Genomic DNA, 26679 nt, shown 5'->3' on the forward strand with positions numbered 1-26679 from the left:
TAGACCACACCTCCCCCTTGTCACAGAAGTTGGATTCCAAATACAAAGTCTTAATTGCAGATGGTGCTCATCTGAGTGTTGTCATATATAGTGTGCTATCTGATTTGAGAAATATAGAATGGTAAATTAACAGTTAAAGAAGAACTATGAGCAAAGATTTTATTTCCAGTTTTAGAAGTTCAAATTTGATAAAACATGGCTTATGGGCCAAGAAGGCCAATTATTTTCTGACCTAATTGTGTAATAGCCGCAAATAACATAAAACAAGCTACCAGTTCATGACATAGCCTAGTCACGAACAGAGTGCAGCCTGCTGGCGTAGATACTTTCACAAGGCAAGAATAAGGGTAAAATAGGCAAAATTTTAGATGTTGTGTGTGTAACTTCAGGCCCTGATTTAAGCAAGGCACAAAGGAGGCCACATCTCATCTGGTTTTCTGCTGCCACTGCTGTGTCTGCAGCAGCAAATTACATCATAAAGGCAGCTGCAATTTGAACATTTTCTGCCCCCTCCTCCTCCTCTCCCCACAGCCTTTCCCAGGGCAGTGCAGCCAAACCAGAGATGTAAGGTTTCGCCACCAAGCCTCAGGCCTTTGGAGATGGAGCTTTAGAAGGATCTAGGTGATATGCTCAGTCTACTGGGAGCGCTGGAGGCCAGACTGGAAGCACTGGAGGCTGCTGACCAGGCAGCATGGAGGCCTTTCTGCTGGCAAGGGGATACCGGCTGGGCAAGACCCTGGGTGAAGGGACCTACTCCAAGGTCAAGGAGGCATATTCCAAGAAGCACCAGTTCAAAGTTGCTATCAAAATAATAGATAAGAAGCGAGGGCCGGAAGGTAAGAGAATCCTGTAGGCCTGTTACATCATGGAGCAGAAACACACCACTAGTTTAGGACATCTACTTGGGTCATGAGCACATGGTCATTGGTTGATAGTCTCACAACCTACAAGGATGAAAGACCCACACTCTCCATTGGAGTTCCACTCATTAAAGCCATTCTCTTAGCAATAACATAAAATACACACCTCGCAAATGAAAGATGCCCAGTCAGCTTTGACCCCTCCTCTAATGTTTTAGCATAACCATATTAACCCTAACGCTAAACCACCTCGATCAACCATTATACAGCTGTCACATGCTTGTGGCATACAAGATGGACATGTTTATTTCAGGAAAGGTGCTATCAATTTAGGAAACTCATGAGTTGATGATGGACCAGGCTAGTATGCAAAAGTGGAAGAGAAGATATAAAGGCACAATATGACTAAAAATACATTTCCATCAGTCACAGAGGAAAGACAGAGAACAGGGTCAGCCCTCGTGTCAGAGTCTGTGTAAAGCTGGTGCAAAAATGCTATCTTGGAGACGAGCCATTTCAAAACACCTGTGTGCTTTATGTTGTAGGGCAGAGAGCCCCATGTGGTCGGTCACTAGATAAACCCACGGTGATCTGGGTAGTTAGGGTGCTTTCCTTAAGGTTGTGCTGGGTTCTGTTTCAGACGAGATCTGCCTTCACAAAGTGCAATCCAAAATCAGAGCAGCCATTCAGGATGCTATATAACGCTTCCCAGCAGGCATGCAGCAGTTTGGATATTGGGAGACATGCAAAAGTCACAGATCCTGGAAATGACACTGCTGTTTCTTGCAAAATCATAAACCTCTTGGATATCAAAGCTTTTGGAATTGGAATAAATAGCCAATCAGAACTGTTTATTGGGTCTGTTTCCAGTAAGCCGAACTGGAATAAATGTTTTGAAAAGCTATTCCTTTTGAAAAGTCATCGATTTGGCATAGCTGTAGTGAGAGGATTTCAACTTAGCCAGGCAAGGCTACATCTCCCATTATTCATTCCTTTATCTTGGGTATATTCACGGTTTCCAAGCCGAGTGAAACTGCATCACTGGTGTCTTCATCAATAATCTTTACCAAAAGGTACTTTATGTAGGTGTGTACTAGTGTTAAATAGAAGTGTTGACCACAACTTTGGACCTCACAGATGCCCCTACTATTTTTTTTATAATTTTGAGCTGAAATTTTAGGAGCATGTACCATGCTTTAATCAGCTCTATAACTGCTCAAGCGCTTTTGGTCAGATGCTTTATGTCTGAAACAGTCTTATTGTTCTTGTTTCTAGAGGTCTACCCTTACCACAATGGTATCTTGATCTTCTAAGGCATCCATATGTCAGACATTTCTTTATATTTTCCCGAGAAAGGCGTTCATGCCAAAAACTATATTTTGACAGGAGTTTTGCTGAAGGGTTATTTTCATTCATTCACTAATACCTCCATTTGGAGCCATTAAGTCATCTGAAGTCTGCCTCAATCAAGACTGTTGCAGCCATGTCAAAAGTATTAAGGAATTTATGGTCACTGTCTTCAGCAGGAAAAGTCTTTGTACCAGAGTCCTGGAATTAAATGTCACTTTTGCTTAAACTAAAATCATTTCCTTTGTGAGAAGCTTGGGGACAGAAAGAATGTCTGCCTTTGCTACTTCCAAACAGTGGAAGGGGCACTCTAGCCACAGCCTCTTTCTGCAACTCGAGCTTCATGGTTTGCAGGTGATCCCCATCTCACACAAACATGTTAGGAGCTGCTACGTTGCCATTCAGCATCTCCTGTCCCCTTACTTCCTTGTTTGAAAGCTGGGCCAGTCTAGGTGGCACCGAGCAGGCCACAGATAACAGAATAATATCATGGGAGACTAATTAGGTCTCCTACTAATTAAAATTCTCTTTTTACAATAAGCAGCAATATAAAATCTGAAGGAGGATGTAGGGACGGGTGTATTCACGTAAACAATGTTTGCCTCCTTTAGGGAAGATGGAATCATAAAATAGATTTCCATGTCACCAGTTGTGGAATAATAGGCTTCTTCTTTATTAAGGTGAAAACAAACAGTAATTCAAAGGCTACTTTGTTGAAGGGATACACTGATTCAGTAAGATAACATTGACGTGCCCTGTGCAGTAAATTACAGGCAACCAAATACTGGCGCCTTCGGTCTATAGCCTAGCCGTCTTTGTTACTAGCTAAGGGGTATGGTAGAGGGTGAGGCAGCGGTGTGGGAGAGTAAGTGAGAGACTTGGTGGTTTTTAGTGACCCCCTGGTCGCAGGGTAGCATACACACATTGGATACCCCCATTTCAAAGGTAAACTTCGAAAAAATTAATGAACTGCTTATATACTTGGTCACCGATGTCTTTGGAAAATTGCCCGTGTGTAGGGTGCATCTTCCTAGTTCCACCTAGGCCGCGGTCACCAGATGTTTGTGTCACATCAGGGACTGCAGAGGACAGGAAATGTGGTAGCTAGTGAGATAAGTACAGATCCAACAACATGGAGAACCCCTCATAAGGGTCTACATTCAGCTTGCTGAAGGGGAAAAATAGAATCTCACTCTGGAAGTTCCAGCAAGTACCGAATACTCTATATGGAACAACAGAGTGCTAAAGAGTGTCAGCTGCATTGTCCACACAGCGTATATAGTAATTCCACACCAGCACTACTATTATTTTCAGCTACAGCTAGGATTTCAAAGCATTGCGTAAAAGCAATTTTATTAAATTAATTTTCAAGAACTAGCACCATAAAGCATTAACTTCTTTTGATTAAAAAGTTAATTTTGTAAAGTGCGCCAAACTTCATTGAGGGGTAGCACTTCATCACTTCACACATTCTTCAAAAGCTCTTCTGTGTGGATGATGGAGCCTGGGGATTCTCAACTTAACAGTGAATGGGGGGTAGTCACCTGCGTTCTAAATTCTGCAGTACTACTTCCTTACCACATGGAATCATTGTTCTCTGTAGCCTTCAGCTTTCAAGAATGGCTTCTCCTCACAATGTTTCCTCAGAGACTGGAATAGTTCACAACAAGTGAGATATGGTCATGAGTCATGTGGTAACAAATGACAGGAGGAACTTCTTGAATATGATATATCTCTTTCTTGGTTACTGAATCTTTACCTGACTGAAGGTGCACAAGATTACATCAGGCGCCTTCTCTGCAGCGCCCTCACCAGCTATACCTTTACATTTACATGAGTCACCCTTGCCACCTCATCATGAACTTGCAGCCATCCAGCTAAAATTCATGCTTCATGTGGACACAGCGCCTGGATCTTCACCATCTACATTGAATCATACCCTCTCCACATACTGTGGACTCTCCTGCGGGTGGAGCATTGGATAGGTTCCATCACACCCCGCCCAGCTCTGTTACTTTGCAGTTGCAGCTCATTGGGCTCAAAGCGCCACTTGGCCTTTAGGAGAGTCATGGCCCATCTTTCACCCTGTCATCACCACCTTACTACTTGAAGACAAACTGGGCCTGTAATCCCACATTCCAGTGATGATAAGTGCCATAAACAAGTATACGATTCAAAAAGCATCATACTGACACATCTATATCGTTTCCATCTCAGGTCTACAAGCACTGTGTGTTCAACATGCATTTGTATACAATAAATGTAAATGAAAATCATTTACATAGTCGTTGTCCAGAAATGTTGACTTGTGTTGGACACCCATAATCCATATGTCCTAACAGAATAAGAAACTTTGCAAACGGCTACAAACCAAATGTGTAGAACGTATATATTGTATTCAAAGAAACTTAATGTACCCTTTTGCCTTAGGTATGTTACATTTAGGCGGGGTATTTTATAGTCCCCGGCTGTTCAGCACATTATGCAATACCAAGACAACTCCTCAAAAATGGAACAGCAGCTATATATTTACAAAACGTAGTGTCCCCAAGACAAAAGAGCTGAGTTGTTCCCATATGGCTAACTATGATCAGATTGTGCTGTAGCCTGAAGAACCTTCAAACAGACTCTGAAGAGGGCAGTAATCCCTAATTCCAGGGATAATGGCTTGAAATCCTCCAAAACAAAGCAACACAGCTCAGTAATAGCAAGAACTTACAAAAAGTCAGCACGCAAGTCCAAATTGGCAATGCTTGTTGTGTATTTCATCTGTTCTCCTAATTGTAATCCTCTATTTACACACCTATATTGCTGTGCTGATGATTTCCAGTCTCTGGTTTTGGATATCACGTGCAATCGAGTGCGACACCTTTTGCCTTTTACACTAGAATTTAACGATTAAGGCCAGGTTTAGTGGTCGCCATGTTGTTCTACTGGGAACAGAGGACACAGTCCCATGAAATAAGAAAGCGTTTCATCAAACTTTGAGTGAGAAAAGTCACAGAACACAGACTCTGACGAACTAAGGACAGATTGTTTGAGAGGACTGACTGCCAATCATTCTCTCATCGACGATATTCTGTGACTCAGGATTTGCCTGGTTGAAAACCATACTAGGAAGCCTTGGGCACAAACACGACAACGAGGGCACAGACAGGCTCCCCCAACACGTAATTTATGTCCATTTTCTGAACCCACAAGGGGTTCTATGTAATTATTTTCAAACCCCCTGCCTTCTGAACAATGTCTAGGGTATCTGTTGTCCTTGGCCGACGCAGTTAAACAAAATATATACTTTCCATATCGCTGCCTAAGGTATCCATTCTTTGTGCACCGGTGTAACAGGCTGGCACACTTCTCTCACAAACTGGAATTTCAAGCCTTGCCGCAGAGGCGTCTGGGTGTTTAAAGTGAATTTTCTATGAAGTCCCGATGACCTGATTTTTTTTAATTTTTTTACATAACGGGTCAAAATGACATAGACGCTGGAGGTATCAGGACCAATAACTGACAGGTTTAAGCGGGACTGATCAGGATTTACTCTGTGCTTCCACATGTAATGTTATCGACCCAAAGCCTCTCTATGTACACATTGTTTCATTGTACGTAATCACAATGAGATCACTTAGTACCATGCATTAATTGTGAATTATTACATGTAGGTTCTGAATCCTGCTTCCTGTTCCTTTAATAATTGATTTGAAGTACTGCATTCTTTTAAATGATAACCGTGTCTGCTGTTTATTTACGGCTGCAAAGGGTGTGTCAGTTTTCACTTTTTCTTCCTTGGGTGAAACACCTGACAACGTTTTTTGCAGAAAACGTTCGTTCTTGCATTGCTCTTAGGTATTTCCTGTAGAAAGAGTGACCTTTTAAGACCACCGCTGCCTTGGATAAAGGTACCTATTTCACTTTCTTGTTATCATTATATCATTTTTTTTGTCAGATTAGAAAAACGAGTATCTGGGAATTAAGTATGTTTACTAAGAAGTATATAACTCAAAATTAGAACCATGATCTGTTAAATCATACTTGACAACGTATCCACTAGGATTGATTGCCCTCTAAAATGGGGTAAATTTACAACAAAACACCAAAGCGCACAAATCTTCCATCCATCTCCCCAGCACAACCTTCCACCTTTTTAAAGGCAAATGTGCATAAGAAAAACAAGGCACACGTTACTACTGTGGTGATATAAAAAAAAAGTTTATATTAGCAGTAATTTACTTTCTCTTCTTAGGACATCCTCAATCACTTGAGACTTCGAGGATTTTTACAATATTGGATCATAGGTGTAGACATATCCTAATAAATAATGCACTCACAACAGTTTAAAATATATTTAAGTCATAACCTCAACATCACATTAGCAACCAGGAAATGCCACACTGAAGTTATTTTCTAAAATGGAAAGCCTATAAAAAATAGAGATAAGAACTTGCATTTTTAGAGTTTCCGAGTCGGCACAGGACAGAACATGGTGGCTCTTGTTGTCCTACTTCACAACTCCTTGAATGATTTGTATGTAATTGAGATTTCAGGTACGATCAGCACAAATCAGTGTTAAAAACCAGTACTCTTTGTTGTTTTAAAGAAATTAATTTAAAACGCTGCATCTTCATGAACTTGCACAATTCCGAACCAGGGGAAACTGAATCCCTGAGTACACAGGGCTACATTCAGAGATACAAACATCATATATATCACAAAGAAAAGATCAATTACTTTGTGACAACATTTCATTATTAAAGAAAAAATAGCTGATGGTCCAGTTTAATAAATCATAGTACAAGTTTGCAAACTAGTGTGTACATTTGTAAATACTCATGGAAAAAGTGCTCTGTCTTTCATGGCAAGATGGCTCAGCGAGTTTAGAAGGAAGTGCTTCCCAGGACAAAAACTGCAAATGCCAATCTCAATGCCTGCACTCGTTAATGAATGTAATGTGTTGACGAACATTGAACAAACCTACCTAGGATACATTCAAGTGCTGTACCTATCGAAGACTAGAGAACAACTAGAGAGTGGCACGACTTTCTTCAGAGTTTGGCCTTGGGAGCAGAAGGAACCAGTAGCGTTCACATGCGTCAAACACCTTCGTTTACAGCAGTCACAGCTACATTTCAAAGACTGGCTCATTACCAGTCATGATTCTCACCACCTCCTCTCCTCTTTCTCAATAGTCCTAGTCTACCCCCTCCTCCTCAACCCTCACTCTTCTTCACTACATCATCCACCTGCCATCCACTTCCACCATACTCTTCCTTCACCCTTTGCACAACTAGCATTCTTCTCACAAGTGACCTCCTCTTGCAGAATCCTTCATCTCACCTCTTACCTCCCACCACCATCATCCTGCTCAGTCCTCTTTTTTTGCACACCATTTCTCCCCCCAATCTCTTTCCTCTTCCCCGCTACACATTCAACATCACCGCCATCTCTTTGTACCCTCTACTTCCTCCACATGCTCGTATCCTATTCTTTCCTTACCTCAACCCACGTGCCCCCCTTTGCCTAATTCCTATCCCTGTTCCATAACCCTTGTTAAGCCCCTCCTCCCTACATATCAGCATTTTGCAAGAGGAAACTCAAATATTGCCATTTTCCATATTCACTCCAAATATGGGGTTTAAACCACCAATAGGTTGCAGAATCAGCAACTTTATCTGCATTTTTGTTGTCTACTCCTCTTGAAGATTACTTCGAGTCCAATGCTCCTCATCTGACCTGTAAATGCGTTTTATTGTGTTACAGGTGTGATGTACTGTGCTATTTAGTTGATCATTTAAAATATGTCTGCGTTTGCATACAAACATTTCCTGCACTGAAAATGCATGATTACAGAGCTGAACATGCCTGTCTACCTGGATACCTAGAGACTTCACAACAGGCTAGGGAAAATAATACCTGGCTTGATCAGATTGCAAGAGACTCTGAACGGTGCAGTCCATACCTGCCTTTTAGTCCACCTCTTCAAGATTACATCTAAACCCGTGACTGTTAACCTTTTGTATCAAAGAGACAAACTGATCTAATTTAATACAAGCATTTATTTACAGAAATGCACACTCGTTGCAGAAGCATGAAGTCTATATGAAACAGGATTCCATTTCTTATTCAGGACTGTATGATCATTAGCCGAGGAGAAATTCTTAACACCAACCTGTGTGCAGTGTCATAAAGCAGGAAGAAATGATCACTGATAAAAATGCTGTCGAAGTCGTATTCAAATATAAACATTTTCTAACAGGACATTATCTTCTTTCATGGTGCTTTCCGCATTACAGCCACAATGCAGCTTTTCAGATACAAGGTCTGCCTCGAATTGTAAGGAAAATCTTTCTTACCATGTCATCTGCTTGTAACATGTAGTGATATAGATTCAAATGCTCTACATTTGTTTGTGAGCTGTTTTTCTTCATGGAAGTTTCAAGTCACAAGATACCTCATGAATCCTTCCTTGGCCCACAATGCACCAGGAAGAAGATTTCACCTCAGGTTGTTTCCCCCCAGCAGCTGAGTAATGTTAGTGGGGTGTAGTAAACTGAGACAGAATCAATGGGCTGTGCACTGTGATGGGATACTAAGTGGAAATCTTCTAGGATCATTTCTCACTTCCGGGGAGGAAGGACCGCCGTATGTGAATCTACAGCACTATAAGCTATGAACAGAATAATACAGGGCTACATTTTTTGTTCACTGCATGTGTTGGTATAGATACACACGCTCTGCCTAGGCTACAAAGCAGCACCTACCCTAAACAGGGGTGATGATGGTAATGTTTGGAACAAAGGGCCAGATGTAGGAAAAATCTAAATTGCGACTTGCAATTTGGTATGCAGAAAGGTGTCTCAGACACCTTCTGCAACTCGCAATGGGGTCGCAAAGACCCACCTCATTAATATTAATGAGGTGGGTCGCAGTTTGCGACCCCATTGCGAGTATGGGCACTCACGGGTATGGTGGCGTGCTGGAGACAGCAGACCACCATGTCCGTGACTGCTTTTTAATAAAGCAGTTTTTTTTTTTTTCAAAGTGCAGGCCGTTTTCCTTAAAGGAAAACGAGATGCACTTTGAAAAAAAACCCGAAACCTTTAGTTTCGGATTTTTTCAGGGCAGGTAGTGGTCCCTTGGACCACTGCCTGCTCTGAAAATATTCTTTTTTATCCAGTCACAAAGGGGAAGGGGTCCCATGGGGACCCCTTCCCGTTTGCGACTGGGTTACCATCCACTTCAAGTGGATGGTAACTGCGATTCCATTTGCGACCGCTTTTGCGGTCGCAAATGGAATTGAATTGCATTGCGAGTTGCAAATAGGAAGGGAACACCCCTTCCTATTTGCGAGTTGGAAATGCATTTTGCGAGTCGGATCCGACTCGCAAAATGCATTTCTGCATAGCAAAGAGGCATTTGCGCCTCGCAAACGGCGATTTTCGCTATTTGCGAGGCGCAATCTCTTTGCTACATCTGGCCCAAAGTTCTTAAACCTGTTTGGCCAAATAAAGCCTCCAGATACAGTAAAAAGGCTACACAATAATGTTTTGTAGATGCGTGTGGTGTTGCTGGTGTTGACCACGTAGTAGCTGTGCATGTATCTACCTTGAGAATGTTTCCTAAGAAGGCCATCTTTGAATGGAATGCCCTCTAAGCACCACATATAATTTACACTCACCTTAGCATAGAACATTTGTACACATGTAACAATTCATCTATCAAAATCACCCTTAGAAATCAGATTGCCTGTTTTGCAAAAGAGTTGGCTTTATTTTATGGATGGACTCGGCTAGATTCAACTGCCTGAGGTCTGGGCACCTGAGCTGACCCTGATACTAAGGCAGTAAAGCTGATGTCAGCAGAAGCTTTTTGTGACAATGTTTAGACATTACTAGCAGCATAGAAAACCAAAGCTGTCTCACCTTAGTCGGGCTACCAGAAAGGAGGGTCATCAAAACTGGCCTCACTTCCCATATAACACATAGGATCAGAGGCAGAAAGGAAAAGCTAAACACATTTCTCTGACTAATTCATCCATAGAGCATTGCCCATGTGCTGTGGGTACCTAAAGGCAAAGTTTGGCTATTTGGTGTTTTGCATTTAGCAAACATATGGATTGTGGGAGTATTCCTGAAGCACTTTGGGATTCATCACACATTCAGTCTTGTTAATGCATTCTGCTTAACAGGACCTTGTCCAGGCAGGTACTCTGGTAGGAGCAGAATGCGATTTCAAATAGCCCAATACCAAATCTTTTGGGCTAGTGCTGATAGTTGGGAAGCGTGAGCCCCCTCTTGTTTCTGGATGTAAAACATGGCTGTGATGGTGTCTATCTTTATCAGGACTGTTTTGCCCTAAATGGGACTACAAAATGCTTTGAGTGTCAAACTGATTGCCATGAATTCCTGGTAAATGATGCGACATTCCTGTTGTTCCTACATCCACATACCATGAACAGCAATGTGGTTGATATCTGCTTCCCACCCCATGAGTGAGAAGTCTGTAGTAATGGCTACTTGTGGTTGAGGGTCTGGAAAAGGCCTACACAGCAACAAAAGTTCTGATGTTTCATCAAAAGACACTGCATTGAGTCCTGGGCTGGACCAATATTAGACCATCCCATTGACCCTCCGTCCATGAACAATGCTTCACTATAAACTCTTGTAGTGGGCAATGTGCAGTAGTGCATGTGGCACTTTCGATTCATGAAGTCATCTTCCTAAAAAATAAATTACCACCCTCATTGCAAAAGGACATAGTGTGAAAAGGAGGCAGCTGTCTTTGGGGTGTTCTCACCCTCTCTGTTTTTTGGATAGGCTTTCCACCATGCCAGAGTTTAACACAGCCCCTAAAAAACAGATAGATCTAGCTGTAGCACGAGATGTAACTTTTTGGTGTTGACTGTGAATCCTGGCCTGTTTAACAGTGTGTGCTAGGTACTGCTCTCCACAGCCACCCTTTATCAGTCAGTCATCACATCAAGGAAATATGTTAATGATGTTTCTTCACTAATGTGCAGTTACCACCACTAGACATTTAGTAAATACTCTTGAGGAGTGACACTCAAAAGTACAACTTTGAATTGGTACTGTTGTCCACTTTCCACAAAGCGCAAGTAGTAGTGATGCATTGGGTATCTGGAGAAGAGAAAGTATATATCCTTCAGGTGGAGGGTTACCATGTGATCTTGTGGCAGCGCGGAAGAATGAAGTTGTGCAGGGTGGTCATGTGGATACAACAGGATGTAGTGGGGTTCTAGAATAAGCAGAATCTTTCCATCTTTTTGGGGTTGAGGAAATAAACAGTGATAGACTCCTTGGTCACTCTGGTGAGGAGGTACCAACTTAATGGCACCTTTGGCAAGACATGCTTATTCTTCTTCCTATGACAGTCAGAGATGGTCTCGCCTCATCTGGTGGTAACAAGGTGGTATTTTTGGTGGTGTGGAACTCCAGGCAGTCCCCCTGGAGTACCATGAAGTGCACCTATATTGTCCAAGATTGTGTCCTCCGATTGTGGAAGGAATAACCATAATCTTCACCAGACAGGTGCTGTGTGATCAGGGGAACAAAGAGAGAATCTCTAGTTTGGAAGAGACATCTCTTGCTGGAGCCACCGCTATCCCCTCCCCTGCCATTGCTACATTACCCATCTCTAGTGAAGGACTTGAGCCCCAAGTGTACTGAGTGGACTGCTAATGTTTACTTACCAGCCTTCAGGGTAGGAGCCAATGTGTTTGGGACTCCCCTTACCTGCTGTTAGTGGAAGGCAGACCTGGGTGTTTGTGCATGCAGAGCGCCCATGGCATTAGCACTCTCCATGTCTTTCTTGATTTTCTTATGTTTACAATTGACCTGAGTGCCAAACAGATGCTCACCACCAAACAACAGGCTAGTTAGGTGCTGTTGGACCTCTGGTCTAAAGCCCTAAACTCTCAGTCATGCACACCATCTCTGCCAGATACTTGTATTGATCTCCCTGGAGGCAGTTTCAGGGGAGTCCATGGCCCACTGAATACTGGTGCACAAAATAACGTCTCCTTCTACAACATTGCTTGCTTCCTTTTACAGCTAGGTTCAGGGAGGTGCTTCACCAACTCTTTCATCTCTTCCCAGTGACAGCGATTGTATCAGGAGAGCAGTCCAACTGGTTTGAGCTGCCCCAAAGCCACTCACTTCCTATCCACATAAATTTTATTGCTCTCCTCTGAAGCAGGAGCATCCTGGTTGCCTGAGCGGAAGCTCTCTTCCAAACAGTGTGAACCACTAAAGAATGAGGGTCTCCGATGTACACTGGGTCCTCTGGGCCACCTTAAACTTCTTTTTTTTTTTTTTAATCTGTTTATTAAACATAACTCACAAACAGCAGTACCTTTACCATGGATTAGTAAGAGTGTGAACATTCTCTCTTTTCGTGTACTTCTTCGCGTATTTGTAATTACAATACAGTGTGATTATATTTCAGTGTACTAACATACAACTTAAATTAATATAGTTTATAACAAAAAGAGAAAAGAGGAAAAAAAAAAAGTGGGGGGAAAGAAAACATATCTTTATTTTGCTTAGGCACATATAAAGGCATCTTAGGTAATGACGATAATATGCGGCTGTATAGCCATGTAGAGCATACATGTTTTGCTTGTGTATTATATGATAAATGGTAAGGTCGGGGCAGGGCCAGCGGGGTAACAGCATACTTCCTTGGGTCCCATGTCCACGCTTGGGGGGTGGTCTTCATTTATTGTCAGCTTTTATATTTTAATCTGGTATAATGGGGTCGACGGGGATATTTCGACAGGTTTAGTGAGACCATTGTTGTGAATGCTATGTGTCTAGCAGGAGATCTTTATTGTGTATGCTTAGCCTATCAAGGGGGATACATGTCATCTCTGGTGTCTATTTTTACCACAAAGTGATACCAGTTTTCAGCACCTTCTTGCATTTGGCCCTTATATTGCAGCTGTCTTAATGTTTGAGCCTCTGCTAATGTGGAGCTATGCAAGTCTTTAAGCCAGGCAGAATGGGGGGGGGGGCATTGGGGGCCTTCCAGTGTGTAGCAATCAAGCGCTTATATTTTACAAACGCAAGATCTATAAACTTGTGAGTGTGTTTTTCATTCTTGCCCCGATGTCGTATACCCAGCAAACAGGACTCCGGGGTAGGTGTGAGCGCTTTATCTGTTATGTCAGCTATGGTCTCTGTGATGCGGTTCCAGCCAGTATTTATTGAGTGGCAGTCCCAGACCATATGGAAGAAATTAGCGGTGGGAGTGGCGAATCTGGGGCATTCTGATTTACAGTTTGGGTATATTTTATTATACGGAGTGCAGAATTATTAGGCAAGTTGTATTTTTGAGGATTAATATTATTATTGAACAACAACCATGTTCTGAATGAACCCAAAAAACTCATTAATATCAAAGCTGAATATTTTTGGAAGTAGTTTTTAGTTTGTTTTTAGTTTTAGCTATGTTAGGGGGATATCTGTGTGTGCAGGTGACTATTGCTGTGCATAATTATTAGGCAACTTAACAAAAAAAAATATATACCCATTTCAATTATTTATTATTACCAGTGAAACCAATATAACATCTCAACATTCACAAATATACATTTCTGACATTCAAAAACAAAACAAAAACAAATCAGTGACCAATATAGCCACCTTTCTTTGCAAGGACACTCAAAAGCCTGCCATCCATGGATTCTGTCAGTGTTTTGATCTGTTCACCATCAACTTTGCGTGCAGCAGCAACCACAGCCTCCCAGACACTGTTCAGAGAGGTGTACTGTTTTCCCTCCTTGTAAATCTCACATTTGATGATGGACCACAGGTTCTCAATGGGGTTCAGATCAGGTGAACAAGGAGGCCATGTCATTAGATTTCCTTCTTTTATACCCTTTCTTGCCAGCCACGCTGTGGAGTACTTGGACGCGTGTGATGGAGCATTGTCCTGCATGAAAACCATGTTTTTCTTGAAGGATGCAGACTTCTTCCTGTACCACTGCTTGAAGAAGGTGTCTTCCAGGAACTGGCAGTAGGACTGGGAGTTGAGCTTGACTCCATCCTCAACCCGAAAAGGCCCCACAAGCTCATCTTTGATGATACCAGCCCAAACCAGTACTCCACCTCCACCTTGCTGGCGTCTGAGTCGGACTGGAGCTCTCTGCCCTTTACCAATCCAGCCACGGGCCCATCCATCTGGCCCATCAAGACTCACTCTCATTTCATCAGTCCATAAAACCTTAGAAAAATCAGTCTTGAGATATTTCTTGGCCCAGTCTTGACGTTTCAGCTTGTGTGTCTTGTTCAGTGGTGGTCGTCTTTCAGCCTTTCTTACCTTGGCCATGTCTCTGAGTATTGCACACCTTGTGCTTTTGGGCACTCCAGTGATGTTGCAGCTCTGAAATATGGCCAAACTGGTGGCAAGTGGCATCGTGGCAGCTGCACGCTTGACTTTTCTCAGTTCATGGGCAGTTATTTTGCGCCTTGGTTTTTCCACACGCTTCTTGCGACCCTGTTGACTATTTTGAATGAAACGCTTGATTGTTCGATGATCACGCTTCAGAAGCTTTGCAATTTTAAGAGTGCTGCATCCCTCTGCAAGATATCTCACTATTTTTGACTTTTCTGAGCCTGTCAAGTCCTTCTTTTGACCCATTTTGCCAAAGGAAAGGAAGTTGCCTAATAATTATGCACACCTGATATAGGGTGTTGATGTCATTAGACCACACCCCTTCTCATTACAGAGATGCACATCACCTAATATGCTTAATTGGTAGTAGGCTTTCGAGCCTATACAGCTTGGAGTAAGACAACATGCATAAAGAGGATGATGTGGTCAAAATACTCATTTGCCTAATAATTCTGCACTCCCTGTAATGCGGGCTGGTGATAGGTATGATTGGTGAATGTAGTTGAATTGTGTGTATCTCAGTCTCACGTTTCGGGATACCGACTTAATCGTGGCGAGGGCTGCTTCCCAGGTTTTCTGGGCAATTGGTGTAGGAAGGACAGCGTCCCAGCGGTTTTTGACCTGAGTCAAAACAGTGCACGTGTCTGTTAGGAGTATTTTATATAATTTGGTAATAATGCCCTTTGCGTTTCCCATTGTGAGTAGTGAGGTAAGTAGGGGGGGTTCATCAGGTTCATTAGGATGGCGGCCCCAAAAGTTATAAAGGAGATTGTTAATGGCGCTAAATGTCAAGAAGGCCCCAGGTTGCATAACTCCAGTAGAAACAAGTTCTGCAAAGGTGTTTGCTTTAGAGCCCGAGAACAGGTCCCCCGTGTTCAGTGTTCTGGTTACTCGGATATCATGATGATGGGAGAGGGCTTGGATGCCCCGGCACCTGAATCAGTGGTATTACAGGCGAGTAAGAGGGGTTAGGGGTTCTGCCCTGAACATATCTCCGCCAGCAGTATCCGGCTGTATCCAGTAGTGGGGTTTTGTTAGGTGAGTAGGGAGGTCCAGCCATAAGAGCTGTCAGTATCGTTTGTGGTGCCGTATAAGCTGATATCGCTCTACACTCTGGGGTAGAAGGTTCATTGAGCCACATGGCTACCCATTGAAGCTGGGCTGCTGCATAATATAATTCGAAGTTTGGCATGCCGAGTCCGCCCTCTTCTTGTAGGTATTGTGTAATGGTTAGTGCTACTCTGCGTCTGTCCCTGCCCCATAGCAGATCAGTTAGTCTGGAGTGCAGTTTTTGAAAGAACGAGCGTGGCAGGGATATCGGGAGTGCAGTGAAATAATATATAAATCTTGGCAATATTAACATTTTGGCTATGGCCGTACGGCCCATGGGCGATAATGGGAGTGAGCTCCAGAATGACAAGGACCCGCGAGTTGAGCGTAGCAGCCTATCAAGGTTGCCCTCCCGTAAGTCTGTCATGGAGTGATACACATGTACCCCAAGATATTTAAAAGTCTGGTAAGCCCATGGCAATTGGTGTGTTGATGATGTCATTTGCTGTTCGTTAGGTGTACATGTAAGAGGGAAAATACACGATTTTGCCCAGTTGACGCGTAAGCCAGAGGAGAGGGCAAAGTTATCCAGGATTTGCATTACCCCTGTGAGGGAGAAGGTGTAGTTACGCAGGTATTTTAGGGCATCATCCGCATATAGAGATATGATATGATATATGTTTAATTCTTGGATGCCCCATTTGTGTGCGCAGCTGCGGAGCTTAATTGCCAATGGTTCCATAGCTGTTGCAAATAATAAAGGAGAGAGAGGACAGCCTTGTCTGGTGCCCCTGCCTATGGGGAACGCCTCCGATATCACTTGTCCCGTTTTAACGCGGGCTGTTGGGTTGGAGTATAATGAGTATAATGAGTATAATGTAACAATCCAACCAATGAAGCCGTTCTGGAAGCCGAACGCTTTGAGAGTGCGGAAGAGATAGTCCCATCCGAGTGTATCAAATGCCTTCTCTATGTCTATGGAGACGGCCACTGACTCTGCTTCTGTGGTGTTATGCATTATGCGGATTAGGCGCCTTATATTTAGGAAAGTATTTCTCCCCGGGATAAATCCCGACTGGTCAGGGTGAATCAGGTGTGGTAAATGAGGTAGCAATCTGTTTGCTAGAATCTTCCCTAGATGTTTAGTCGGAGTTTAGTAGGGAAAGTGGTCTGTAGGATTTAACATTCAGAGGGTCACGTCCTGATTTTGGCAGTACCACTATCAATGCTTCATGCATGGAGTCTGGTAGCTGTTTACTGGTGCGTGCTTCGTTAAATACCTCGAACAGGGGCTCCAGAAGGTGGGTGGATTGTGAGTTGTAATATTCCATTGGTAGTCCGTCTGACCCGGGGGTTTTGCCACGTGCCATTTGAGAAAGGGCTAATCGTAGCTCTTCAATAGTGATGGGGCCATCTAGTGTGTCTGCATTGTCAATAATATTTAGGTTTTTGGGGGATCGGTGATAGGAGGTCGGTCAATTGTTGCTCATTTGGAGGGGAGGAAGATTGATATAAGGTGCAATAATACGTGTGAAAGGTCTTATTAATTTCAGCATGAGTGTTAACCACATCTCCTGAGTGTGTTCTGATCGCGCCTATGGGTGAGGTTTGTGATGGCTCTCGTACTAGCCATGCTAACAGTTTGTCTGACCTGTCTCCTCCCACATGCTGTCGCGCTCTAAAATGTCTGTAGTCGTGTCTGCTGAGTCTAATGTCAGCTTCTCTATATTTGGACTTCAGCAAATTTAATGTTTGAAGCGAGGCCACGTTTGTGGCGGACTCAGTCTCTGCCTTACGCACTTTAGTTTCTAACTCCAATAATTCCTTATTAAGCATTCTTCTGACCCCTACAGAGGCTGCTAGACAGTGGCCACGTATTACAACTTTGTGAGCGTCCCATTCCGTGGCACGCGCTGTTGTTGGATTTTTATTTATGGCAAAATAGTCCGATAAACATTTAGCCAATTCAGCATGGAAAGGAGGGTCTATTAGGGCATCTGGTTGTAGGCGCCATGTTGGGATACAAGTGTGTGTGCGGCCCCACATCAAGGTGACTTGAAGTGGGTTGTGGTCTGAAATGGTGCGGGCCAGATAGCTTGACGTGGAGATTTTTGGGATTATGTCATTTGAGGCAAATAACATATCTATTCTGGTGTGTAGTTTGTGTACTGGGGAGTAGAAAGAGTATTCGCAGAGTGTGGGGTGGCCGGTTTCAGTTAGTCTGTTGTTGGAGGCCCATTTTACGAGTTTGAGTGAGGCTCGTTTAGCTGGAGTGTTATCTAGTGGGGGGATTGAACGATCTGTCTGGGTGTCTAATACGCAATTGAAGTCGCCTCCCCATATGGCATTTATCTCCGGGTCGATGAGTTTGCTATTGTTGAGTGACCATAAGAATTCCCATTGGTACGAACTGGGGGTATATATCGTTACCAATGCAATGGGGTTGCCATCTAGGACGCCCTCTAGAATCACATAACGTCCATTTGGATCGCACTACACACTAGACATAACGTAGGGAACCCCAGGGGTTATCCATATCGCTACTCCTCGGGCGTATGTTGAGAAGGTGGTACCATATAATTGTCCATTCCATTTTGCTTGTGTGTTCTCCAAAGAGGACTTAACTAGAAGTGTCTCTTGTAGCATGGCAAAATGTATTTGATGTCTCCTGAGGTATGCATAGATCTGTTGTCGTTTGCATGATGATGCCATGCCTCTTATGTTCCATGTGAGTATTTTGTACTGTGGGTTATGTTGTTGTCTTTGAAAAGCCATGGGATATTTGTGATTGTGTGATTGTGCATTGTAGGTTTACGGGTCTGCCCCTAATTGTGCGTATAATACTCTCCATGTCTATTGCGCCTAGCCAGTTTGTATTGTGGTTGCCTAGTATGTACCCATTACTAACATAATAATGACATTTACTATGAATATTGTAAGCTAAGATATGCATCAAGATTGTAACTGTAGGAAGTTGGCTCTGTATGCACTTTCAAAGTAAGGAATAGTATGCACAGAGTCCAAGGGTTCCCCTTAGAGATAAGATAGTGGCAAAAAGAGATAATTCTAATGCTCTATTTTGTGGTAGTGTGGTCGAGCAGTAGGCTTATCAGAGGGTAGTGTTAAGCATTTGTTGTACACACACAGGCAATAAATGAGGAACACACACTCAGAGACAATTCCAGGCCAATAGGTTTTTGTATAGAAAAATATATTTTCTTAGTTTATTTTACGAAACACAGGTTCAAGATTTACATGTAATACTTCAAATAAAAGGTATTGCAGATAGGTACTTTAGGAACTTTGAATTAGCAAAATAGCATATACAGTTTTCACATAAATGACATATAGCTATTTTAAAACTAGACAGTGCAATTTTCAACAATTCCTGGGGGAGGTAAGTGTTTGTTAGTTTTTGCAGGTAAGTAAACCACCTACGGGGTTCAAGTTTGGGTCCAAGGTAGCCCACCGTTGGGGGTTCAGAGCAACCCCAAAGTTACCACACCAGCAGCTCAGATCCAGTCAGGTGCAGGGGTCAAAGTGGTGCCCAAAACGCATAGGCTTCAATGGAGAAGGGGGTGCCCCGGTTCCAGTCTGCCAGCAGGTAAGTACCCGCGTCTTTGGAGGGCAGACCAGGGGGGTTTTGTAGGGCACCAGAGGGGACACAAGTCTACACAGAAAGTACACCCTCAGCAGCACGGGGGCGGCCGGGTGCAGTGTGCAAACAAGCGTTGGGTTATCAATAGGAATCAATGGGAGACCAAGGGGTCTCTTCAGCAATGCAGGCAGGCAAGGGGGGCTCCTCGGGGTAGCCACCACCTGGGCAAGGGAGAGGGCCACCTGGGGGTCGCTCCTGCACTGTAGGTCAGATCGTTCAGGCCCTGGGGGCTGCGGGTGCAGAGTCTTTACCAGGCGTCGGATCTTTGAAGCAGGCACTCGCGGTCAGGGGGAGCCTCGGGATTCCCTCTGCAGGCGTTGCTGTCGGGGCTCAGGGGGGTCAACTCTGGCTACTCACGGTCTTGCAGTCGTCGGGGAGTCCTCCCTGAAGTGATTGTTCTCCACAAGTCGAGCCGGGGGCGTCGGGTGCAGAGTGTCAAGTCTCACGCTTCCGGCGGGAAACGCGAGTTGTTTCAAAGTTGCTTCTTTGTTGCAAAGTTGCAGTCTTTGGGGAACAGAGCCGCTGTCCTCAGGAGTTCTTGGTCCTTCTAGATGCAGGGCAGTCCTCTGAGGCTTCAGAGGTCGCTGGTCCCTGTGGAAAGCGTCGCTGGAGCAGTGTCTTTAGAAGTGGGGAGACAGGCCGGTAGAGCTGAGGCCAAAGCAGTTGGTGTCTCTGTCTTCTCTGCAGGGTTTGTTCAGCTTAGCAGTCCTCTTCTTCTTAGGTTGCAGGAATCTGAGTTCCTAGGTTCTGGGGAGCCCCTAAATACTGAATTTAGGGGTGTGTTTAGGTCTGGGGGTTAGTAGCCAATGGCTACTAGCCCTGAGGGTGGCAACACCCTCTTTGTGCCTCCTCCCTGAGGGGAGGGGGCACATCCCTAATCCTATTGGGGGAATCCTCCATCTGCAAGATGGAGGATTTCTAAAAGTTAGAGTCAACTCAGCCCAGGACACCTTAGGGGCTGTCCTGACTGGCCAGTGACTCCCCCTTGTTTTTCTCATTATCTCCTCCAGCCTTGCCGGCAAAAGTGGGGCCGTGGCCGGAGGGGGCGGGCAACTCCACTAGCTAGAGTGCCCTGTGGTGCGGTAACAAAGGGGGGGAGCCTTTGAGGCTCACCGCCAGGTGTTACAGTTCCTGCAGGGGGAGGTGTGAAGCACCTCCACCCAGTATAGGCTTTGTTACTAGCCACAGAGTGACAAAGGCACTCTCCCCATGTGGCCAGCAACATGTCTGGTGTGTGGCAGGCTGCTAAAACTAGTCAGCCTACACAGATAGTCGGTTAAGGTTTCAGGGGACACCTCTAAGGTGCCCTCTAGGGTGTATGTTACAATAAAATGTACACTGGCATCAGTGTGCATTTATTGTGCTGAGAAGTTTGATACCAAACTTAACAGTTTTCAGTGTAGCCATTATGGTGCTGTGGAGTTCGTGCATGACAGACTCCCAGACCATATACTCTTATGGCTAACCTGCACTTACAATGTCTAAGGTTTTGCTTAGACACTGTAGGGGCATAGTGCTCGTGCACTTGTGCCCTCACCTATGGTATAGTGCACCCTGCCTTAGGGCTGTAAGGCCTGCTAGAGGGGTGACTTATCTATACTTCATAGGCAGTGTGCGGTTGGCATGGCACCCTGAGGGGAGTGCCATGTCGATTTAGTTGTTTCGTCCTCACTAGCACACACAAGCTGGCAAGCAGTGTGTCTGTGCTGAGTGAAGGGTCCCCAGGGTGGCATAAGACATGCTGCAGCCCTTAGAGACCTTCCCTGGCATCAGGCCCCTTGGTACCAGGGGTACCAGTTACAAGGGACTTACCTGGATGCCAGGGTGTGCCAATTGTGGAAACAAAAGTACAGGTTAGGGAAAGAACACTGGTGCTGGGGCCTGGTTAGCAGGCCTCAGCACACTTTCAAATCAAAACTTAGCATCAGCAAAGGCAAAAAATCAGGGGGTAACCATGCCAAGGAGGCATTTCCTTACAGTAACAGTTTAAATAAAATAATAATGTTAACTTATATATAACAATAACTGTGGTTGCGGCAGGGGCTGTGTTGATATAGTACTTGCCAACCAGGTGGGACAGTCCATATTGTTTGGGGGTGTTTCAAGTTGGTAAGTTCAAGCCAATAATGATCGTGGCCCATTGGACTTTTGTTGATGTTGCTACTAAATGGGGGCAACCACAGATTAGCTGACGTGAGCAGCGGCGACGATAGATCCAAGATTAAGCCAGCGACTGGCAGAGAGTTGCATTGAGCGTTTCATGGTCCATTCTATAGTGCGAGACACCATGTGCTGTTGTCACAGAGTCTAGTAATCGTTAGCAGATGTCGTCAGCCGATCGTGGAGTAAGAGCGGGCCGCAGACGGAGTCTGCGTAGTCAGAGTTCGCCCCCAAGTCTAGTTCTATTTCCGATTGTGTTGACGTAGTTGCTGGGGATGTGCTGGCAAAGAGGGATGTGGTCTGTAGCAGTGAAGAACGTTCCTCACTGGATTGTTCCGGGGTAGGTTTGGTGTCTTGTTTCCTCCGGGATCTACGTTTGTCTCTGAGGGGATGTCTTCTGTTCATGGTGTTTTTTGTATTTGCCGGTTCGGCGAGACCCTTTGCATGTAGCCATGTCCATGCATCTTCTGGTGAGGCAAAGAAAAGTGTGCGGATGTCGTCCTGTATACGGAGTTTGGCGGGGAACAATAGAGTGTATTTGATGTTGTGCTCTCTCAGTTGCTCTTTGATTCGGAAAAATGAGTTGCGTTGTTTCTGTACTTCCGCTGTGAAGTCCGGGTAGGCCGATATTTCCGTCCCTTCGAAGCGAATGGGGCCTGCCTTACGAAACAATTGCAATATGGGGTCCCTGTCACGGTAATTGAGGAGTCTTGCTACTAGGGGGTGGGGCCGGGCCCCGGGTGGCCAGGTCTTCTGGGGACCCTATGGGCTCGTTCTACAGAGAAAAACTTCGGGATATTGTCCTTTAATACCGTTTCTATTAACCAATGCTCAATGAACAGTTCCGCACTAGGGCCTTCAACACGTTCGGGGAATCCCACGAAGCGGATATTGTTACGGCGGGATCTGCCTTCAGCGCCCTCAGCCCTGCACCTCAATGCCTCTACCTCTGCCGTTATGGCCCCCATTTGTGACTGGAGTTTGGTTACCGCTGGTGGAATGTGTGACATATCTTTTTGCAATTCAGCGACCTTTTCAGCCAGGGCGTGTTGATCTGCACGCAGTAAATTAACGTCTTCAATTACTGAACCTATTTTCGCCTCCAAAGTGGTTTTAGTGTCAAGTATAGCTTGTAGAATCTTTTCAAACTGCGTTGTGTGCGTTTGAAGCGTTACTTCCATCTTCTGTAGTGCTTGGTGTGTGATCGAGGTTTCCGCGGAACGGGGTGGGGTACCAGAGTCCATATTCCCCGGAGGTGCTCGTGGAGACTTCAGTTTGCCCATTGACTGCTTTTGTAATGGTATTGTTGCTAGCAATTGTGTTTTGCACGGTTACAGATGATGAGCCCTGCAGGGGTATACACCTTTTATGCAGGTAACTTGCTGTGTGTTGGGTGAGGAAACTGTGTCGTACTCGAGTTTTAAGGCGAGGTACCCAGTTGGATTAAGTGCTGTGGCGGGGACACTTGATTCATAAATTCGAAGCCATAGATTCTATTTGGAACTGGAGAAATTAAATGTGTGGGGGCGCTCCGATTGCGTAATTTGCGCTTTATCCAGAATATATGATGAATATCCAAGTTCTCAGGCTGCTTCAGTAGAATTGGTAGGTTAAATGGAACAGTTCTGTTTGCGAGTAGCTTTTTGACTGTTGTCTATTTGCGCACTTGTTGGTGGAGCCCCCTCTGACTTTTGAGCGTGCTGCGACTCGATTAATGTCGCTGATAGGGCGCTGAAGGAGGACATAGAATTGCGTCTTGCTGCTTGGGGGGCATATTTCCCTATCGTAGTTTTGCCTGGACGTTAGGATTGGTGTACCCCTTGTGCTTAGTCTCCTGGTGTTTGTGTCACTATACTTTAACCTTGCTTGCAGAAGCTTCTGCAATATCTGACTTTGTGGCCAACTTTTTCAACATTTACATTTTTTTTTCCCTGCTTTTCGCTTCCCCCTTTTTTTTGCTCTTTACTCCCCTTCTCTCTTCCTTCTTCTTCTTTTCTGCTTCCTTTATTGCCCTGCTCTGCACTGCTTCTTTCTCGTCTTCCTTACTTCTTTTATTGTTCAGATAATGCTCCTTTCAGGCGATTCTCTACAATGGTGTGCTTCAATCAGGGCATGAACATTATAAGTCAGACAGACATTCTCAGACTTGTTCAGTACTATGTATTACTATGTGGTTTCACATTATTACATATCATTATTATCTCCATTCAGTTTGTTCTCCTTGGTTGATGCTAGCGCAGACCTAGGGAGCCCAATCTTTAACATGGGATGGTAAGCATTGCAATACCTTGATATTTATATATTTTTTCACACGGGTTAGGGTGGTTGTCACTATAATATTTTGTAATTGTGTCTTTTTCTGTGTTTGATCACTGGCACTAATTGTACCGTGTCTTTTTGATTACATACAGGGCGACTGTACTGACCAATTGACTTAGACATATTCTGTCTTCTACACTGTAAGTGACTTGATGTGCACTTGATTTATTATTGACACATAGGAGAAGTAGTTTAATAATCAATAGTTTTTTTGTGTGGGTCCTGAAGAAGCGTCACTGGATCACTTTGTGACCAACTACAGACGCGAAACATGTTGACCATGCAGGATTAGGCTAACTACCTTCCCTGAAATATAGAGTGTGACGGTACATTATTTCCAGCAACACTCTTATATTTATTGTTTTTAATCTTGGCCTGAACCTAATTTCTATCACATTAAAATAATGGCTCAGGTTCAGAGCTAATTTTAAGATTTTTCTGTCTTATTCTACACTCTCCTTTCCTCACTCAGTTTTGTTCCCAGACCCGCGTTGCTAGCGAATTTCCAATGGTTGAGTGCCACCCAGAATGTTGGGAGGTCCGCCAGGCATTGCAGTGCCAGTCTGGTGAGGAGCGAGCCCGATGATGATGCCTGTCACCCTAGTGGGTGCTTGAGGGCCCTCCTGAGATTACTCAGTATTGATTCGCCAATTCCTTATTTGATTAGTTTTCTTGTTTCCCCCTTTTTCTTATGGAACAGTGCACCCCCTTTTTCGATATTACATGAACAGAGGGAGCCTACACGCGAGACGTCCCAGGTTATGTGGGGCCTCTGAGCCGGCCGCGCTCCACGGCGTGTGTGGGTAACTCAGGGGGTGGGCCCCGGAGCAGGGGCACCTAGAGGAAGCCTCACCTGCTCCGGTGCCAACTTTTTCTGTTTCCTGGACGGCAGGACGAACTACAGGAGCGCAAGGATCACAGCTCCGGCCTCCGGTGCGGACACGGCAATGGAGGGCGGTTCCAGATTCCAGCGGCGCAGGCCGCGCTGCAGAACCGACCGCGCCCCCCCCGGCGCGCGCGGACAACTCAGGGGCTGGGCCCCGGAGCGGGGGCACCAAGAGAAAGCCTCACCCGCTCCGGCGCCAGCTACTTCTGCTTCCTGGGCAGCAGGTCGAGCCCCTGGAGCGCGAAACCCACAGCTCCAGCCTCTGGTGCAGACACGGCAGTGAAGGGCGGTCCCAGACTCCAGCGACGCAGGCGGGTGGGCCGCGCTCTCCCCCGCTCGGGTCAGCCGTGCCAAGTCGAAGCCTACTTTCAGGTGTGTATGGCACCTTTTTTAGAAATGTTGAACAGCTGTTATGGTGTCCCCCACTTGAGCATGCGGCGCCTTGCACTTTTAACGAGTGCAGGCGTCTATAACAGGATATTTGGCACGGGCCGAGATCGGAGCTGCAGGTTATGCGGCCATCTCGGTCGCCATGTTGGCCACGCTCCCACCTTAAACTTCTTCTTGACCCTGGCTATCACAGCCCTCCTCTTGACCAGCTCCTTGAAATTGCTCATACTGTATTTAGTCATGCTTTTTAGCATGGGCAAGCACCAGAGACACCTCTCGCTTAAGGAAAGGGTTCCAAAGAGAAAGCCATCCTCTTCCTCCAATACGTGTAAATTAACCTTGTAGTTTTGAACCACCCTCTGGATAATGGCATGGTACACAGTAGTCACATCTGGGGAAGAGGCTTTCACAGGATAAAAGCTCTAGGTCAGAAACCTCATGTGGGCCAGATTATTAGTATTCCCAAAGGTCATCAGCAGGTGTTACAGGTCATGGCATGGATCATGAGAATCACAGGGGCTAGCTTGGTTGAAGTCACTTTGGCTTGAAGGAGTAGACAACTGTAGTGACTGTGGAGGTGGTGGTATGCCGAAGCAGTGCCGGTGGTATGTAAGGTGGAGGCCTGGGTGTAGAGGAGAGAAGCTCCTTATCCCCAATCATTTTGGGAATCAGGCAGAACCAGAATCCTGCTATATTTGTTCATCGAAAATTCGCTTTCTCCTCCTCCCTGGGTATGGGACGACTCCTGCTGAGGCAGTCAAGCTATGATTTTCCTAGTGGAGGGATGTATGAAAATCTTTTGTTGCTTGACATCGGCACCTCGTGAAGCTCATCCAACCCCAATGGCAGAAAAAGCAATCTGAGGTGCAGTCTTTTTCCTGGTGCAGTGTGGACTAAGAGAGGGAGTCATTGTAGAATCGAAACTTCTTTGAAGAAAAAAAAACTTGCAAGCATCTGCAACCTACAGTGGATGGCAGGAGTGTGCAAACCATGTGTACCTAGAGCAACACAACCTGTCCTTATTTTCTGAGATGTTTCCTACAGTATTGAAGAAAAACATAGTCAAACCTCTATTTAAAGAACCTACTGATGACCCCACTATCTTTGCTATTAACCTATCTTTTTACTTCCTCTTCCTGCAGGGATAATTGAGAAAGCTATTAATACTCTACGTTCCATCTACTTGAAAGGCAAGCAAATGCGAGATGATAGCCCATCTAGCTTTAGACCGGGCCACAGTATAGAGTCCACACTCGTAGTGACCAATATCATTGTGTGATAACCAGTTGAGGAGGGAGCTCTGCTGCCTTTATTATTTTGGATTTATCAGCTGCAATGATACAGTGTGCCATACCTCTCTACTTGACAGACAATGTAGCTTGGAGAAAAGGAATTTAGCCCACAGATGTATTGCCTCGTTTTTAGTGTATCCAAATTCTTAACCTTGGCCAATTACACTGTCCCCACTTTTCCATCTGTGGTGGGGTGTATCAAAGCGCCTAGAATTATTCAATATTTATATGTCTCCTCCAGCAGCCATAGTTTGTTCTTATGGCTTCAAGATCTCATTCTTTGCCAGCAATGCCCAAACATAGTAA

General features: G+C 44.8%; 1 protein-coding gene across 1 annotated transcript in view; it reads left to right on the forward strand.

Moving 5' to 3' along the window:
• The first annotated feature begins 23749 nt into the window (after window positions 1-23749).
• Window positions 23750-26679, forward strand: part of TSSK3 (testis specific serine kinase 3) — a 48470-nt gene continuing 45540 nt past the window's right edge. Inside the window, exons 1-2 of the mRNA XM_069221471.1 lie at window positions 23750-23757; window positions 24618-25063. Coding sequence (XP_069077572.1) covers window positions 23750-23757; window positions 24618-25063 — 454 coding nt within the window. The remainder of the gene's footprint in view (window positions 23758-24617; window positions 25064-26679) is intronic.

Source organism: Pleurodeles waltl, chromosome 3_1 (assembly GCF_031143425.1).
Source record: "Pleurodeles waltl isolate 20211129_DDA chromosome 3_1, aPleWal1.hap1.20221129, whole genome shotgun sequence".
NCBI classification, from domain to species: Eukaryota; Metazoa; Chordata; class Amphibia; order Caudata; family Salamandridae; genus Pleurodeles; species Pleurodeles waltl.